General features: G+C 31.9%; 2 protein-coding genes across 2 annotated transcripts; both read right to left on the reverse strand.

Annotated features, from left to right (window-relative positions):
• Window positions 1–4,005: 4,005 nt before the first annotated feature.
• LOC114165057 (TMV resistance protein N-like) lies at window positions 4,006–7,838 on the reverse strand. Its single transcript, XM_028049704.1, has 5 exons — window positions 7,247–7,838; window positions 6,074–7,157; window positions 5,775–5,984; window positions 4,924–5,649; window positions 4,006–4,537 (listed from the first exon to the last, which is right to left on the reverse strand). Exons 1-5 carry the CDS (start codon window positions 7,729–7,731, stop codon window positions 4,085–4,087), a joined length of 2,958 nt encoding a protein of 985 aa, XP_027905505.1. The 5' UTR covers window positions 7,732–7,838; the 3' UTR covers window positions 4,006–4,084.
• A 5,045-nt stretch (window positions 7,839–12,883) lies between these two features.
• On the reverse strand, window positions 12,884–17,283 carry LOC114166592 (putative disease resistance protein At4g11170). The gene is made up of 5 exons (XM_028051341.1): window positions 16,667–17,283; window positions 15,550–16,576; window positions 15,368–15,439; window positions 14,689–15,132; window positions 12,884–13,375 (listed from the first exon to the last, which is right to left on the reverse strand). Exons 1-5 carry the CDS (start codon window positions 17,158–17,160, stop codon window positions 12,893–12,895), a joined length of 2,520 nt encoding a protein of 839 aa, XP_027907142.1. The 5' UTR covers window positions 17,161–17,283; the 3' UTR covers window positions 12,884–12,892.
• Window positions 17,284–18,377: the final 1,094 nt, after the last annotated feature.

Raw genomic sequence — 18,377 nt, forward strand, 5'->3', positions numbered from 1 at the left:
TATAACTTATAGTTTAGAAATTCATGTTTAGTTTATCCTGTTTGTCACTCCTCACATTGTGTTTCCTCGGCTTCACTTGAGCTGTTAATTGTATTTGTTTTCTTGTTACTTTTTCTCAATTCTTTTCCCTTTAACCATATAAGAATTCCTCTTAAAAAAAAGACATGCATTATGAAATAAAGGCAGACGGTGTTCGATATTCTGTTATGTGTTCTATTTTTGTATCTGCTAGGTAGTCTCTGTTTTCGTTTCAACATTATAAGCACCGTTGGAGGATCTGTTTTCGTTGTTCCTCTGTTTTTATTTGTTTTATGTATAATTAAATATATCAATTTTTTTAATTGTCATTCATTATAGTGTTCAGTTGTAACTTTTTAATTTTTAGTTTTTAACTATTGTTTTTTCAAATATAGTCATGATCTTACAAATTATTTTAATTTTGTTAAAAATGTTTTAAACGTAATTCTTATAAATTAATATTCATTTGATATGACCAAATTAATATAATCTTTTAAAAAATCCACTATTTCTACAAGTAAAACTAATATTTATACTATCGACGGGAACATTTTCATTGATATTTTAGACTTTTTTCCGGCGGTAAAATTCACTCATGCTATGATAACTGAAAAAAAAATGCTTTTTCGAATGTTGTTTGCATAGAAAGTTCATTCACTGTAATTTGTTCTTGTAATCCCTTTTAGAAGTAAGGTATCAAGCTTCTCTTGTAATCCTTTTGAAGATCGAATAAACTTTAATTTTGCTAAATAATCTTAGATTATGAGATTGCTTTTATTTAACAAAGTGATAGGTAGTCTATATTTGATGAATTAGATTTAAATTAGTTAGTTAGAATATTTAAGATTTAGTTTGGTTTGTTAATATTTGATTTGTATGTAACTATTTAATATTCTCTATCAATGAAAATATCATAGTGAATTACTTGCATATTCTTCTAGTGTGCTTAAGTTTTTTTTCAACACCTTCATGCCTTTCCTTAATACACTTTCCATTATTTTTCCTACATGTGCTTGTTTCTTCATTGTTTTCTTGTATGAACACCATGACTACATGTTTCTGCAACATTCTTTGTTCGATCATGATTGTTTTGTCTTGTCCAACACCTCTTAAGTTGATCAAGATCCTCTCATCTTCTTAATGATGCATTAACTACAAGGGCTCAAGGAGGTGGTTGCTAAGATGAATATATTATATAAAAATGCCGAAGAGGGAGTCTTACAAAATGATTGATGACCAAGAAGGTGTTGCAAAGCATTTGGGGAATTTAGAGAAGGTTTATGAACGTGTTTTTGATATGCTATTCTTATGCATTTTTGTCACCAAGAGAAGGTTTATGGAAGGTTTATGAACGTGTTTTGACATTACTATCTATGATGGACTTAAAGAAGGTCTATGAACTCGAGTGATTTTTTTCATATAAGTTTTTATGATAATTTAGTTTTTTTAACAAATTTTGTTTTCCATAAAATATTATCTTTTAATAGTTTTTTTATCAACAAAAAATAAATATAATTAAAGAGAGCCTTTGAATGGTACCCTAACCCATATACAAAAAAAGCACAACCTGTATATATAGATGCAAAAAACTTAGTATCATAGTCTCATCAAAACAAAAAGTCCTCAATCAACCTAATAAACACAATCAAAAGCATCACAAAGATAACATACAACAAAAACTCTAGATACTACTATATGATCCAATCAACATAAATGGGTTAACCCCCTTCTCCTTCCATCAGATCCTAAATGGGTTAACCCCCATTTTGTTGAGAAAATCTTCGTTCAACTTTTTCTATGCCACCCTTTTTTTCTGACGTGTTCTTCTAAATTAAAGCTTAACTTAAGATTTCGTGACAGAAAAGCTTGAACATTTTGCTCGAATTCAAAAACATTATATTAAAAACCTGACTAATGTCTTCATACACTATAAATTTTATAATTTAATCATTAAATATAATTGATATAAAATTCTAACAAAACTATTGCATGAAAATAAAGAGTTCTTTTAAACTAATTTTAATAAATTTTACAAGAAAATTTTTCAAACGTATAAACATTACATAGCAAGAGTTTGAACTGATGAGGTTTGAACTGTTACAAGAGAGAGCAATAATGCAACACGGTCAAAGAGATGATCTCTACAGACGCAAAAGTTATTCAAAGTACTTTTCTAATTATCGTGGAAGCGCGTTAAGACCACTACAGAACCTTTTTCACTCTGAACCACAAAAAATATATTACACTAATTACTATGAAATATTTTCCATTTCATTTAAAATTACTTATTGACTTTACTTTTATTTTAAAAACATCGTGCCTCTTTTTATTGTATGCAAATATCCCTTTAATTAACATAATCATCTTTCACAGGACACAATACACGTATATGTCTGAAAGCATTCACAGTACTTTTTTAATAGTGGTGGAAGCGATTTAAGACGATTGCAAAATCTTTTTGACTTTAGCCAGTTAAGAAATTAGACCAACACCCATTTTAACAACAACAAAAAAAATGAAAGTTTTTCTATAGTAAAATTACATATAAGCTTTACTTTCATATTAAAAACATACATCGAGTCTATTTTTATTTTTATATTATACAAATATTCCTCAAGGTTTTAAAAGCTTATAAAATCATAATGTTTCACATTACACATATATCTAAAAGGTATAAATACAGTTTAGAAAAATCACGACAGCTGAATTTATTTATTTTTTTAAATTATAACTTTTATTTCAATACCATTTTTATATTAACTAAACAGTTTTTTTTTATTTATTTATATGGATTTTGAATTCTATCTTTTTCATTTTCTAATTTAGTCATTACTTTATAGCGGTAAAAAATTACTTACACTAAGACTGAAGCAATTAGTGAAAAATTTACTGTAAACTCAAATGCATCTTGAAGTCATAGCAATTGTGCTTGTCAACCGACAGTTAAATATTCCCTTAACTTATCTATTTTTATTATTAATCCATGTATATATTTAGTCCCTGTACTTTTAAAAATGTTGTTTTAGTTTCTGTTAAAATATATCACTTTCAAAATTTAGTTCCTAATAACATTGTCATAATGTTATCATTACTCAAAATTAATTAAAAAAATAATATTTTACGGAAAACAGAATTTGTAAAAAAAAACTAAATTATCATAAAAACTTTTATGAAAAATATCACTCATCATAGATAGTAATGTCAAAACACGTTCGTAACTTTCTTGTTGACAAAAATGCATAAGAATAGCATATAGATCTTCATAGCAAAATGAAATAGAAACGTTTATCACATCGCTTCATGAAAGCCAAGTCTTCTAAGCATTTAAGGAAGAAATCCACAAGGAATCGAATTGTAGAGTTACACATAAAAATGTTACCGTCGGATAGTATAAATATTAGTTGTACTTGTAGAAATAGTATTTTTTTTTGGATTTTTTAAAAGATTATATTTGGTCATATCAAATGAATACTAATTTATAAGAATTACGTTTAAAACATTTTTAACAAAATTAAAATAATTTGTAAGATCATGACTATATTTGAAAAAAAAATAGTTAAAAACTAAAAATTAAAAAGTTACAACTGAACACTATAATGAATTTCAATTAAAAAATTGATATATTTAATTATACATAAAACAAATAAAAACAGACGAACAACGAAAACAGATCCTCCAACGGTGCTTATAATGTTGAAACGAAAACAGAGACTATCTAGCAGATACAAAAATAGAACACATAACAGAATATCGAACACCGTCTGCCTTTATTTCATAATGCGTGTCTTTTTTTTAAGAGGAATTCTTATATGGTTAAAGGGAAAAGAATTGAGAAAAAGTAACAAGAAAACAAATACAATAAACAGCTCAAGTGAAGCCGAGGAAACACAATGTGAGGAGTGAGAAACAGGATAAAGTAAACATGAATTTCTAAACTATAAGTTATACTCTAAAGAAAAACAAGGAAAGGATGGAAAAAACAATGAATTTCAATGAAGGACACAGATTAATTCCATAACTAAAGGGATCCTGCAGTTCTCAAAGAGGATAAATGACTTATCAGAAGTCACTCTACAATTTTCTTTATGAATCTAAGGACAGAGTTTTTCTTTGACATAGGCTCTTTTTCGTAGTAATTTGATTCACCCCATATAAGATAGAGTATTGTGTTCTTTACCACCAATCCATGACCAGATGTCACAAAAATCTCCACCTTGTCTCCATATCCAAAGTTTGACATTATACCTTCCCAATCTATATCATTAAAGGAAATTCCTGTGCCATGCATGTGTATGTGGAATCTGCACTTTGTGTAATTAACAATTAAGACAATTCTGAGACATTCAGTTGCCTCAATTTCAAGGGTTGATAAATAAACAACACACAAAATCATTCCTTTCAAATCAGTATCTGGAGGCACAGTGAAAGAAACAGAATGTCCTTCACCCATATAGGCTAACCAATAAGGATGGTTGTCACCTAGAACAGAGACATCACAAGATTCACTACCTGCCAATACCTGTACCATGAGATAAAAAGCTTAGTCACTCATTTTTCTATCCAATTTGTCTCCAGCAATCAATACTTGTCGTTAAAAAATTCAAAATGTAATACATAATTAAAACATACCAAGAGTAATTAATTTACATAAATTTGGTTAGAAGTTTTGTTGGGTTCATACATCATCATCATGTCGTTAGGGACTCTGTCTCTTTCAGTTTATACAATCATTGAGTATGAAACAATCATGAAACTAGTCAGGCAAGAAAGTGGAAATCATTTTCCTAGTATTTAGTATAAACATGATCACTTGGTTACTTAATTATTAAAATCAGATTCATTTGGATTATTTTATGTTCTCTTAATTAATAGCTAAATGGTGAAGGTGTAAAGGGAGAGAAGAACCTGAGATATGTTATCGCTGACAGCATTGAAGAATTCATAGTATGCTCCAATACCGATTAAAGAAAACCTCAGGTGCTGCTTTGAAATTCCTGATTCTGTAACATTTGCAAAATATTCGACCAGAATATTTTTTACTAGCTTTGATAGTTGAAACTCGGTGTTACATTGCACCAAAACACTTCGAAGATTTGCTAGGCTGCCGAGCAATGGCGCTATATCATCCCAAATATTATCGATATCCATGCCAATCGAATGAATATAAAATATGGGATTCATTGTTGCTGACATCCAAAACCGAATGATAGAAGGAAAAAGATTAGAGGACAATCTCTCAAATCCTCGTTGGGACATGTACCCAATGGCTTTTGAGCTTAAAATTAAAAAAGGAACTTGTTTCAAAGCTTTAGTTTCTGCAATTACAGTTATCAAGGATTTCATGGGCACTATATCTTTTTCCACGAGGTCAATCTTCGAACATCCAGAGAGAATGAGAGTTCTTAAAGATTTTAACTTATATATCTCTCGGGGGAGATTGCTTAGACATTCACAGTCCTTCAAATTTAACAATGTAAGATAACAGAGAAATCCAATAGATGGGTGAATTTTGCACAATCTTGGACAATCCTTGAGAATGAGCCGTTGAAGACTTGGTATTCCGGAAAAGTCAGGGGTTTCTGTCAAATACTCTGAGTGACTAAGATTAAGGACTTTTAGCCACTTCAAAATCTGCACCAAAACAGTTTTATTTTGACAAATATTGAAAAAGAAAAATAAAAATGAAACAGTGGTCAGTTATTATTTTTATTTTAGTTAAGCTTTGCGTTGTAATGAAGAAGGGCTCATAATAAAACCTGGGGTTCTTTCCAGACGAATCGAAGAAGACTATGTTTTAAATCAATTGCTACTGCACCATGTACGTTAAAGTCTTCAGGAAGGTGTTCTGAAGAAAATCCATGCAAATTGATCCATCTCAGTTTCGCAGAAAGGTACCCAGAATTTACAGCAACTTTCGGCCGACTTGATGGTTCTCTACTGGTTGAAATCAATTTCACAGGTAATGTCTGAGCAAAGAAAAGCAAATGTATTGCGTACATGAGAAAGCAAACACTTTCAAAGGAAGTTTTAAACCACATATAAAGAATGTTCTTACCGTATCCACTTTCAATGCATATTTTCCATCTTCATCAACCCACAGTCGATTGTGCTTCCAAGGTTCCTTTCTCAAAATTTCACGAATAATTTCTATTCCCATTCCTTGTAGCAAATAATGTATTCCAAATTTGTTATTCGCTTTAACTTTAATGAGGTTACGCTCCATGAGAACTCTTATTCCACTATCAGCGTTTATTCCAGAGGCATTTAGGATCTTCGTAGCATAGGATCTGTCCTTACCAACAAAGTAACGACATAAAACAAGGAATAAATCCCTTTCCATTTGATTGCATAAATCGAAGCTTATTTTCAATTTCTGTTCAACATCATACATGTGAATACCCTCTAATCCAACCAATACACTATGCCATTCCTTTTCCCTCCTTTCAAATAAACTACTTCCAATGAGTTCAAGAGCTAGAGGCAGTCCTCCACAACAAGAAACCACTCGTCTTGCAAGGTAATCGTATTCTTTTCTTGGTTTTGGTTCTCTAAATGCGTGCCAACTAAAAAGCTCAAGGGACTCGTTATCATTCATTTCATTTATCCGAAAAACAGAATCAACTTGATGTTTCCTCAGTAGGTCTTCGTCTCTTGTTGTAATGATTATGACAGTTCCTTCACTTAACCATGAACGACTTTTCCTTAGATCTAATAATGGAAGATAGTCATCCATATCGTCAAGTACAATGAGCACCCTTTTCCGGAAAAGTCTGTCTCGAATTATACTTCTTCCCATCTCAACGCTATGTATCTCCACCTTTATTTTTAGGACATCTGAAAGAAGTTGTTGCTGTAAATGAATATGCCCTCTTGGTTCACTAACTTGTGCAATATCTTCAATGAAACTTTTCTGCATGAATGTACCATGTATTTGATGGTAGATGGCTTTGGCAAGGGTGGTTTTACCTGATCCTCCCATTCCACAAAAACCAATAATGCAAACATCCGAGGACTTATTTCTTATAGTTCGAATTAGATGTTCCACTTGGTCTTGTAATCCAACTGGGAATTTGGTAGCAGACAAAACTGATAAATTAAGAACGCTCTTAACAATTTTGTCCACTAGTTCAGCGTCACTCCTTAAAGTTAAATAGAATTTAGAAAAGAAATCATGTATTAACAAAGTTAAATCAGAAGCCTGAAATATGGTTGAGTGAGTGTGGTTTACCTGTGATTGCTCTCATCCCATCCAAAGAGACTTGCTACTTTTGTGAGTGCGTGGCTCCACCTGGACATGCCATCCTCCAGTTGTTGTGCTGAAAATGTTTGTTGTGCAGTTTCTTTGAAGGCTTTTCCAAAATCACCCTTCTGAAGACGCACATCAGAGGGTTGAATTTCGTAATATACGGGCAGAACATGTCGGCAATAACTTTCGTGCCAAGCAATGATTTGTTGAAGTTGATGAAGACACCAAGCAGATTGAGAATAGGTTTTGGTGAAAACAACTATTACTACACGACACAGATTTAGAATAGGTTGTTGGACGTGCATTGACTCCACTGCATTCTGATGGTGAAGGAAAGTTGTGAGTCCAACGGACGAGAAAGCAGAATCGAGATGAGAAACAAATTTCCTGCGGATGTCTTCTCCGTTGAAGTTGATGAGCACATCATAATTCCGTGGAGGTTTGGACGATGAAGACCCGATTTCCATAGAAGGAATTTATGAGATAATGAAGTGTTAGAAGAGAAAGCAATAATGAAACACTCTCAGAGATTATCTGTACAGACACAAATGCGATTCGAAATACTTTTTTAATCATCGTGGAAACGCGTTAAGACCATCTCAGAACCTTTTTTACTTTGAACCAACAAACAAGATATTACACTATTCTCTTTACAATATACTAGCGTAACACAGGCCCGAGTGGAAACGCGTTAAGACCATCTCAGAACCTTTTTTACTTTGAACCAACAAACAAGATATTACACTATTCTCTTTACAATATACTAGCGTAACACAGGCCCGACACATTAATATTTATTAAAATAAAGTTAAATATATCATAACAGATAAAAGAATAAATATTGATAAATAAAGAATAAGAGAAGAAGTAGAGACATATATAAAAAGTTTGTAAAAGTAACGGTCAATTTTTAAAAAATAAAGGGTAAAATCGGTATTTTTGAAAAGTGGACACAAAAAGGGGAATCCCCTTTATATATTATATATTATTATAGATTATAGATAAAATAATTAATTTTTAAAATAACTAAGGATAAAACGGGTATTATGAAATGTGGACACAAAAAGAGGAATCCCCTTTATTGTTATAGATTATTAACTTTACTTTTATTTTAAGAACTTCGAGTCTCTTATTATAGTATGCAAATATCGCTTAACATCATCATCTTTCACAGTGCACGATACGCATATATCTCTTATTTTTATATTGATAAAAGAAAAGTAGAAAGTAAAAATGCAGTTTTGGAAAACATCAAGACAACTCATTTTATTTTCAATAAATAATTAGTTTATTTGAATAAGTATTAACATGTTTCATTTTGAGAAAAAAAAATCACATACAAATTGATTTTAGGCTTAAATACCTTTTTCATCCTCATTTTCGTAGTATTTGTTGCAGATGGTCCTCATCTTTACCAAATGTTTAAAATGATCATCATTTTTACCTAATGTTTAAAATGATCCTCATTTTTACCTAATGTTTAAAATGGTCCTCATTTTCGCAATTTGTGTTTTATTTGGTCTTTTTTTGTGATGCCGTTTAAATCAATAATGGAGCACTGTATAGGTGGCATTGTTTGTATTATGGTGTGTTACGTGTATTATACAAGTGTGATAATTAGATATTTGAGGATAAATAGGTGAACTAGGATTTTGGTAAGGAATGTTTGGGCAGTTGGTGAGTTTTGGCAATCTTATTCCTCTATTCCCAATTGGTGTTGCTGCAATCTTCTTCTTCCTGTAATCCCATTATATAGGTATGTCACGGCCCCAATCTTCTTCCTTTACCTCTTGTTGTAATCGTTGGAGGCAACCGTGTTGTATCACTTCGTGCACTGTTAGTGGTTCAACGAGAAATGGATTAACCCCGATTTGTAGCTGCGGAGAGATGGCAGCTTTGAGCAATGGCGGATCTTGATTAATTTTTTAGGGGGAGCCAAAATAATAGAATCAAAATTTATATATTTAATTATTGTAACTACGGTAAAGATAATAAATACATAATTTAGTATAACCATAACTATATAAAGAAATAATAATTATTGTCATTCGTTTTTTTATATTTTTGAACTCATCAATAATTGAACCATAACTAAAATTTCCAGTTATTTCTTTTTTAATGTAAATAAACAAATTGTCAACAAAAAAAATCCACCTTCCATCTTTATTCAATAATCTTATTTTAATAATTTTCATTACAAAAAATATTTTTTCTATTATAGTAATGGCTCACCTGTAATTCTTTGAACTTTAAGAAAAAAAATTTATAATTGGACAATTAAGTGAGGTATCATGGTTCAGAATATATGTGAAAAAGTTGAATTTGTCTTGTTTTCATCACACAATTTCCTTTTTTATCATTTTTAAAATATAATTTGTTCTTTTATTCTTTACCAATATATATTTTTTTAAAGACTAAGACTAAAGAATAATTTGTCATAATCTAATACAAAATTGCAACATAAATACTAAAATAAAAATTCATGATAATTAAGCTACAAGTAAAAATTAGTTATGAAAAAAATACATAGTATAATATTTTTTTCTTCTATATTCTTAAAAATAGATATACAAAAAGCTCGTTAGATAAAAAATAATTTTAACTATTAAACTAATATTTTATTATTAAATAAGACAAAAAAGTATTTTTTTTCAAGAAAAGAAGAAAACATATATAAGAGATAAGAGTAGAGACAACGATTACTTTTTCTCTTTAAAAATACAAAAAAAACAAACAAGTAAAAGTAAAAGATGATAACAATATGTGAAAACTCATGAGACAAAAAAAAATATCTAAATAATTTTTTTTATTCTTTATTATATTTGATTTCAAATTTTATTATCAATTAATATTAAATATTATGATTTATAAGTCAAATAAAAAAATTAATTTAATTTTCTTTGATTTTTGATATACTACACATAATTTTAAAAAATTTAAATACTATACATAATTTAAAAAGTTTAAATATTTTTAATTGCATAAATTATAAAAAAAATTAATTTTTTTAGCATATATAATTTAAAAACTTTAAAAAATTTAAATACATAAATTTTAAAAAAATCAAAATTTGATGGCCCCCCGCCCCTATAATAGTCCACCACTGGCTTTGAGAATGACAAGAACTCAAGAGAATATTGGTAGAAAATTTTGGGTACAATTTGTTTTTATTTTTGTGTCAATAATAAATTGGTTTTAATTTTTGGTTTATTGATTTACAGAGTGGTGGTTCCAATAATGTGGGCTGCAACTTTTTCAAATGGTGGTGTGAAGAAGATGTTGATGAAAAGAATGTCATCATCATGACACAAAGGAGGCAGATTAATGATTTGGAGAAGTCATTGAAGATTGAAGGTTGCTGAAAAGAGGCTGCAATTAGTAATAGGGTTCACTTATGTTGTTATTGTATTATTCGTATTGTTATTGTGTGTAATCTTTTAAAGTCCAATATGTTTTGTACTATTGTTAAATGAAGAAATGAATTAGTTTGATTATATTGTTATTAGTCCCAACCTATTCAAAATGACATCTTAATCTGTTCAAAATTAAATTGATCTAAGTCTGAAAGAAGTTAAATTCATAACATTAATTCATCCTCATCAAAATGCACTACATCAATGCAGTACATCAATAATGAACGAAGTTTAAGGAAAGTTAAAATACATATAATTGCCTACATGGCCTCTTCCAAAAATGCAGTACATCAATAATGAATCCTACATTAGAAATTCCAAAAAATAACTAAGACGTTTGTAGCTGTTATCACGGCCTCCTCCTAAGCTGTAATTTCATCCTAAACTGCTGAGATGTTTCGTCTGGTGCTGGTAGTGGTGTTGCTTGACTCTCCACTTTATTCCTTGATTGTTGAGTTGTTTGAGTTTCAACAGTTGGTGCATTCTCAACAATTTCAGTAGTTGGTGCATTCTCAGCAGTTTGGGCATCTGATGCAGTCTCAGTAGGTCTTGTAGTCTGCTCATCCACAAGCTTATATGGGCAATTGTTCCTGTTATGTCCAATCTGACGACATATGCTACATTTTTTTCTATGACCTCCTTTGCTGATTTGTGTGTTATCCTTTCTCAACCCCCACTCTTCCAACCTTCTTTTTTTCTTGGGTCTTCCTGGTAAGATCCTCTTACGTGGTGGATGGACGTTAGGGTAGGGAGTTCTTTCCCATAAGACTTCACCATTGTCTAGAAAGATGATGGATTGATATATTTCTTTGTAGGTGGGTCTCTGAACAAGATTGGTATGAAGTCCTCAACATTGACATTGATGAAATTCATTGTTGCAATAGCATGGCAGCAAGGGATAGCAGTCAGAAGCCATTTCCTGCAGTTGCAATGTTGAGCATCCACATTCACTGTGTACTTATCTTCAACCATGGATATGTGCCTCACTTCGAATAGTTTTTCTTCTGATCAGCTAAAAATATCATTACACATATCAGTACACGAATAAGTTGATTGTGTTAAAAAAAAGACAAAAACCTAACCTTGGGATCCAATATTTGGTTAACTCCTTTTTCTTATGTAGTCTCTCAAGGTCCTTGGGGTAGATTTTCCTTCAAAAGTTGTAACATTTTTTCTCTTGGTGGCCCACCTTTCTATTAAATAAACTTTGATTTCCTCGAGCATGGTGATTATGGGTTTGCCTCTTGCATCCACTATGACACTATTAAAAGCTTCACTCATGTTGTTGACAATTGTGTCGTATATGGCTCGACCACTAAAATAATACCCCATTGAACCCCACCTACGGACACAAACTACACAAAAATCAGGGAAGTAATTTAGAAACCATGCAGAACATCACAACAATCCAAGCAAAAACAAACCCCAAAATAGAATTACGAAAACCCTAACCCACGAGCAAACACAACCAAATAAACCCTAAACCCACTTACCTCGTTGATGATGATAACTGGAAAATTGAAATGAAGAGCGTGACTGCAATCCAACGATGAAATGACAAGTATTAATTGCTTCCTTTGCAAATCTGAGTTCAAGAAAGATGAAGATGAAGATGAAGAAATCGCCTCCGACGATGAAGAGCGCGACTGCAATATCCAACTCAAGCCCTAATTGCAAAATTTCCCCAAAATTGAAAAGTTAACGTTAATTAGTCATTTGTACAGTACATGTAACACACCCCAATGCAACGTACTACCTGTACAATGCTTCGTTACTCATTTAAATGGCGTCACAAAAAAGGACCAAATAAAACACAAAATGCGAAAATGATAATCATTCTAAACATTATGTCAATGCCTTATTTTATGAAAATTTCTTAATAAAACATCATATGCTAAAACAGAAAAGAATCAAAAGAAGTAGCATCCAGAAAAGAAATGCAATAAACAGCTCAAGTAAACATAAGGAAACATGAAATTGTTCACTATAACCAGCACAGGAGAACAAACAAAGAAAGGAAACAAAAACTTAAAAATTCTTTAATTACTGATAGAATTTTACCGATCCAAGTAAATCTATTGGCAAAACAATATTTGTCAACAAAACTTTAAACGTTAAAGACAGATTTCATAATATCAATTTTTCTTGAAGTAAAATAAAAAAAGAAATCAAGGACACCAGAATTAATTCCATAATTAAAGGGATCTTGTTGTTCTCAAAGAAAATACATGAATAAACAGAAGTCACACATTACAATTTTCTTTATGAATCTAATCAGGGAATTTTCCATTGGCGCAGGCTCTCTTTCCAAGTCATTTGATTCACCATATATCAAATAGACACCTATGTTCTTGATCACCAGCTCATGGCCAAAAGTCACAAAAATCTCCACCTTGTCTCCAGATCTTAAATTTGACATTATGTTATCCCAATCTTCATCATTAAAGGAAATTATTGTGCCATGGTTGTGCATCTGTAACGTGCACTTTGTGTAATTAACAATTAAGACACTTGTGAAACACTCGGTCGTCACGATTCCAGGAGTTGATAAATAAACAACACAGAAAGCCATTCCCTTCATGTCTCGATCTTGAGGCACAGTGAAAGAAACAGAATGTCCCTCACCTATGTGGGCCAACCAATAAGGATAATTGTCACCTGGAAGATAAACATCACATGACTCGTTGCTTCCCAATACCTGTATCATGAGATTAAAAGCTTACTCATTTATCCAATTTTGTTACTCGAATTCCAATCTGCAATCATTATTTTTGTCGTTAAAAAATATACCGATAGTAATTAATCTAAAGAAAACTGGTTAATAGTTTTATTTGTACATATCACAATCATGTCGTTAGGGGTTTGATATGCATTTTTGTTTTCATCTCTTTCAGGTTATATTACTAAGATCACTGGAAATGTCGGCCCAGCCCATCCGAGTCTATGGGCCCGTTTAGTCCGTTCGGATCATTGGATTTTCCCGACTTTTTCAGGTCGTCAGGTCTATGGATGTCAAACAAATCCATACCGACGAGTATCCGTAGATAAAATCTGTAACAAGTAGGGAATAAATATTGTAAATGGATACTCACGGGTAACGGATACGGATATTTTTAATACCCCATGTTAACGAGACAGGTGCGGTATCATAATATCCATACCTGTGGATACCCGTACCCGCTATACTCTAATTTAAATTAAATAAAAAATAAAAAAAACATGATTAAAATATTAACATATTGATTTTTAATGATTTATTTTTTTATCAATTAATTTAAAAAAAAATCATTTCTTTGTAAACTTGTCATTCAACACTATTTAAATAGGTTATTTGGACTTTATTTAAAATTTATGAATGTTATGTATTGTATTTTATTTGAATTTATGATTAAAATATGTTCTTAAATATTTATTTTTATTTTTTGTAAATACCTGCATAACGGATACCCGATGGATATGGATACGAGTAAGGGGCGGATATATATCCAGCGGATAGGATACGGAGGAGCTACTACCTATATTCTACCGCCCCGTTGACATCCCTAGTCAAGCCAGACTGACTCGTCCAGGTCGTCGGGCCCTCCCGACCCGTTTAGGTTGTTGGACGCAATGAGTCGTCCGAGTCGTCGGGCCTACCCAACCCGTGGTGGTCGTCGGGCCTACTTGGTCAGTACAGGTAGTCGAGCACGGCCCGTTCAAGTCTGGATTTGGCCTAGTTCATCTCAACCTTTAGCCTAACCCAACTAAAAATTTAAATTTAAATTTTGGATTGGATTTTTTGGATTATCCATATTTGAAAATCTTGATTTAGAGGATGAATATGCAATCCATAAAATATATAAAATGTAGATTAGATTAAAATCCAAATTCATTAAAATCGATTTTAAATGAATTGAATTTTTAATAAAATTGATTTAAAATGAATTGGATCGAAACAAAAGTGTGGATGGAATTAAGAAAATTAGATTTTTTGTCGACCCCTAGTAAGTGAAAAGAGAGTTAAATAAGTACCTCAGATATGGTATTGCTGACACTATTTATGAACGTATTGTATCTTCCAACACCGATCAAAGAAGACCGGAAGTGATGCTTTGAAATTCTTGATTCTGAAATATTTACACCATATTCGACCAGAATAGTTTTCACTTGCTTATATAATTGAAAGTTGGTGTCACATTCCACCAAAATACTTCGAAGATTTGCAAGGCTGCTAAGCAATGGCGCAATATCATTCCAGCTATTATCCTCCATATCCATGCAAAGCGGATGAATATAAGTTAGTGGATTCATTGTTGGTGACATCCGTGACCGAATGATATAAGGAAAAATAGTAGGCCACAATTGTTCAAATCGACGTAGGGATATGTATCCAATGTTTTTTGACCTTACAATTGAAAAAGGCACTTCTTTCACAACTTTCCATTGATTAAGATGGACTTTTAGCCACGAAAAAACCTTCAAGAAGATAATTTTATAGATTATTAAAGAAGAAAATAAACAAAAAAATGAAATAGTTATAAGTAGAAATAGATAATATTTTTATTTTAATTAAGCTATGAGTTTTAAAAGAAAATGACACATTTTAGAAACCTGTACTTTTTTCCAGTGTCGAAGACAACTGTGTCTTAAATCAATAGATATCGCACCATACAGATAAAAGATGAAACTTAGGTGGGTATTCTAGTTTCACCTGTCTTGATCTGCGTCTTATCTCTGAGAGATAAAGTTCGAAGCAACATCTTCTCGTCGCAGGAAATGTAATCTGGGATGAAAAGATCAAAGATAAATAAATCTATTGCGCATAAGAAAGCAAACACTTCAAAAAGAAGTTTCAAAACCGTATATAAAGAATGTTCTTACAATAATCCTTACCAGTGCATCCTCTCTTGTGTAATACATAATTTTTCTTCCCATTTCTTGTAGCAAAGGATGTACTCCAAATTTGTTGTTTGCTTTAAGTTTTATGAGGCAACGCACTATGAGAACTCTTATTCCACTATCAACGTCTACTACAAAATCCTTTAGGATCTTCGTAACATAAGCTCTGTCTTTACCAACAAAGAAACAACATATTTGAAGGAATAAATCCTTTTCCATTTGCTTGTCTAAACCGTCGAAGCTTATTTTTAATTTCTGTTGAACATCGTGCTGGGGAATTTCCTGTAATTTAGACACTACAATTTCCCATTCTTCTTTCGTCCTTTTAGATAAATAAGTTCCAATGACTTCAAGAGTTAGAGGTAGTCCTCCACATAAGGTAACTACTTTTTTTGCAATGTAAATGTAAGTTTTTTTTGGTTTTGCTTCTCTGAATGCATGCCAACTAAGAAGCTCAAGGGATTCGTTTGCACTCATTGGCTTCAGCCGAAAAACAGAATCAACATGATGAATCCTCAGTAGGTCTTCATCTCTTGTTGTAATGATTATTACAGTTCCTTGACTGAACCATGCACGACTTTTCCTTAGGTCTAATAATGGTGAGTAGTCATTCATATCATCAAGTACAATGAGAACCCTTTTACCAGACAGTCTTTTCCGAATCATACTTGTTCCCATTTCATCGCTACGTATGTCCACCTTTACTTTTAGGACATCTGAAAGAAGTTGTTCTTGTAAACTAACATGACTTCTTGTTCGACTAACTTGTGCGATATCTTCAATAAAACTTTTCTCCGTGAATGTATCATGAATTTGATTATAGATGGCTTTGGCAAGGGTGGTTTTACCGGATCCTCCCTCTCCGCATATCCCTATTATACAAACTTCCCCGGATTTATTTTTTATAGTTCGAACAAGATCTTCCACGTTGGGTTGTAATCCAACTGGAAATTTCGTAGCAGACAACACTGATAAATTGAGAACGGTCTTAACAATTTTGTCTACTAGTTCAGCATCGCTCCTTCAAGTTAGTAGCCATTGCAGAATAAGTCATCTAATACCAAAATTAAGTCACAATCTTAAAATACGTTTGATTGAATGATTTATTTACCTGTAATTGCTCTCGTCCCATCCAAATAAATTTGTTGCTTTGGTGAGTGCGTGGCTCCACCTGTACACGCAAGCCACCTGTTCTTGTCTTGAAAAATTTTGACCCACAGTTGCTCGGAAGGCTTTTCCAAAATCACCCTTCTGAAGACGTACATCAGATGGCTGAATTTCGTAATACACGGGCAGAACATGTTTGTAATAAGTTCGGTGCCATTGAATGATTTGTTGAAGCTGATCAAGGCACCAGGCAGATTGAGAATAGGTTTTTGTGAAAACAACAATTGCTACCCGACACAGATTCATAATAGGTTCTTGGGTGTGCATTGGTTCATGGTGAAGGAAAGTGGTGAATCCAACACTAGTGAGGGCAGAATCTAGATGGGAAACAAATTTCTTACGAATGTCGTCTCCAGTAAAGTTGATGAGCACATCGTACATCCATGGAAGTTTAGATGATGAAGACTCAAATTCCATGGAAGGAATTGATGAGGTCATGAAGTATTACAAGAGAAATCATCAATGAGAGTTACACAGTGAGATTGATGATCTTTAAGTTAAGGACACATTCAATGAAATCAAGCGGAAGATTAATACTTCTTTACAGTCATGGAAGCGCGTTAAGACCATCACATAACCCATTTTACTTTAGCCATTTGCCAAATTATACCAACACCCACTTATACCACTTCTAACGACTATGAAATTTCTTTTCCCTTTTTTTTTAAAAAAAGTACATATTAACTTTACCTTTTATTTTAGAATTAATACACTGCCTCTCTTTTTACATTATGGACATATGCCTTTAAGTGTTAAAGACATTCTCTTTTGACATTACTGATATATCTTTAAAAGAAAATATTTAAAAGAGGTCATTGTAATTATTTCTATTCACTTTGAATTCTAGGTTGCTGGTATATGCTAAACTCTAAAAAGCATGAACGTTTTGCATTTGTTTCTAATAGAATATTGTTGATGATGGTGAGTGCGCATCATCACTGTTTTGTTTATGCTATAAAATACGACAAAAAGAAAGGGAAAGGTGGTGAGATATATGGTCGCATGTACAAGCAGAAACTACGGAGAAGGACGGGTGGAAAATGAGTTTTAATGCGTTGCTCTTATTTACACTGTACATACACAGATATGAAATCATTTCAATTTTCCTTTTGACATATAATAATCTGAGAAATTTAAATTGAGAGTAAATAACTCTAATTTCAAATTGGATTTTGAAGAATTTCAATATATAACCAAATGGATAAATATCGTTATGCGCAACTTCTCCATGCCAATTTTAAAAGAGGTAGATGGTGTTTTCTAAAATGCACATAGTGTTGCATATTTTTCTCACACCGTAAAAATAATTATTGGAATGAATTAGAATTTTAAAGATCCAATTCGGATCCGATAGAAATCCAAATAATTAATGGATCGAATTTTGGATCCAAATATATATTTTTTAAACTAGTTTGATTTCTTTTTAAATCTAGATCAAAATATTTGAATCAAGTTTTACATACAAATTTAAATATTTAGATTCAGTTTGAAATCTAAAATCTTTTTTTTTATAAAAGTAATTTAAATTAATTTTGTAAATTTTTTGTTGTCAATCCAATAGAACCCATCTCGATTATCCGTTCAAGACAATTCATCTCGACTTACGACTTAGGCTAATCCATTTAGACACTCGATCTAGGTCCTATCATCTTAAC

Source organism: Vigna unguiculata, chromosome 10 (genome assembly GCF_004118075.2).
Source record: "Vigna unguiculata cultivar IT97K-499-35 chromosome 10, ASM411807v1, whole genome shotgun sequence".
NCBI lineage: Eukaryota > Viridiplantae > Streptophyta > Magnoliopsida > Fabales > Fabaceae > Vigna > Vigna unguiculata.

Excerpts from the sequence above, each read along its gene's own strand:
- LOC114166592 (XM_028051341.1), bottom strand. The coding sequence starts at position 17,160 with ATGACCTCATCAATTCCTTCCATGGAATTTGAGTCTTCATCATCTAAA. Across the intron at positions 15,440-15,549 it reads ACACAAGAGAGGATGCACTG|ATTACATTTCCTGCGACGAG; the intron begins GTAAGGATTATT and ends TTTTCATCCCAG. Across the intron at positions 13,376-14,688 it reads TCAGCAATACCATATCTGAG|GTATTGGGAAGCAACGAGTC; the intron begins GTACTTATTTAA and ends CTCATGATACAG.
- LOC114165057 (XM_028049704.1), bottom strand. The coding sequence starts at position 7,731 with ATGGAAATCGGGTCTTCATCGTCCAAACCTCCACGGAATTATGATGTG. Across the intron at positions 5,650-5,774 it reads TCGTCTGGAAAGAACCCCAG|ATTTTGAAGTGGCTAAAAGT; the intron begins GTTTTATTATGA and ends GTTTTGGTGCAG. Across the intron at positions 4,538-4,923 it reads TCAGCGATAACATATCTCAG|GTATTGGCAGGTAGTGAATC; the intron begins GTTCTTCTCTCC and ends CTCATGGTACAG.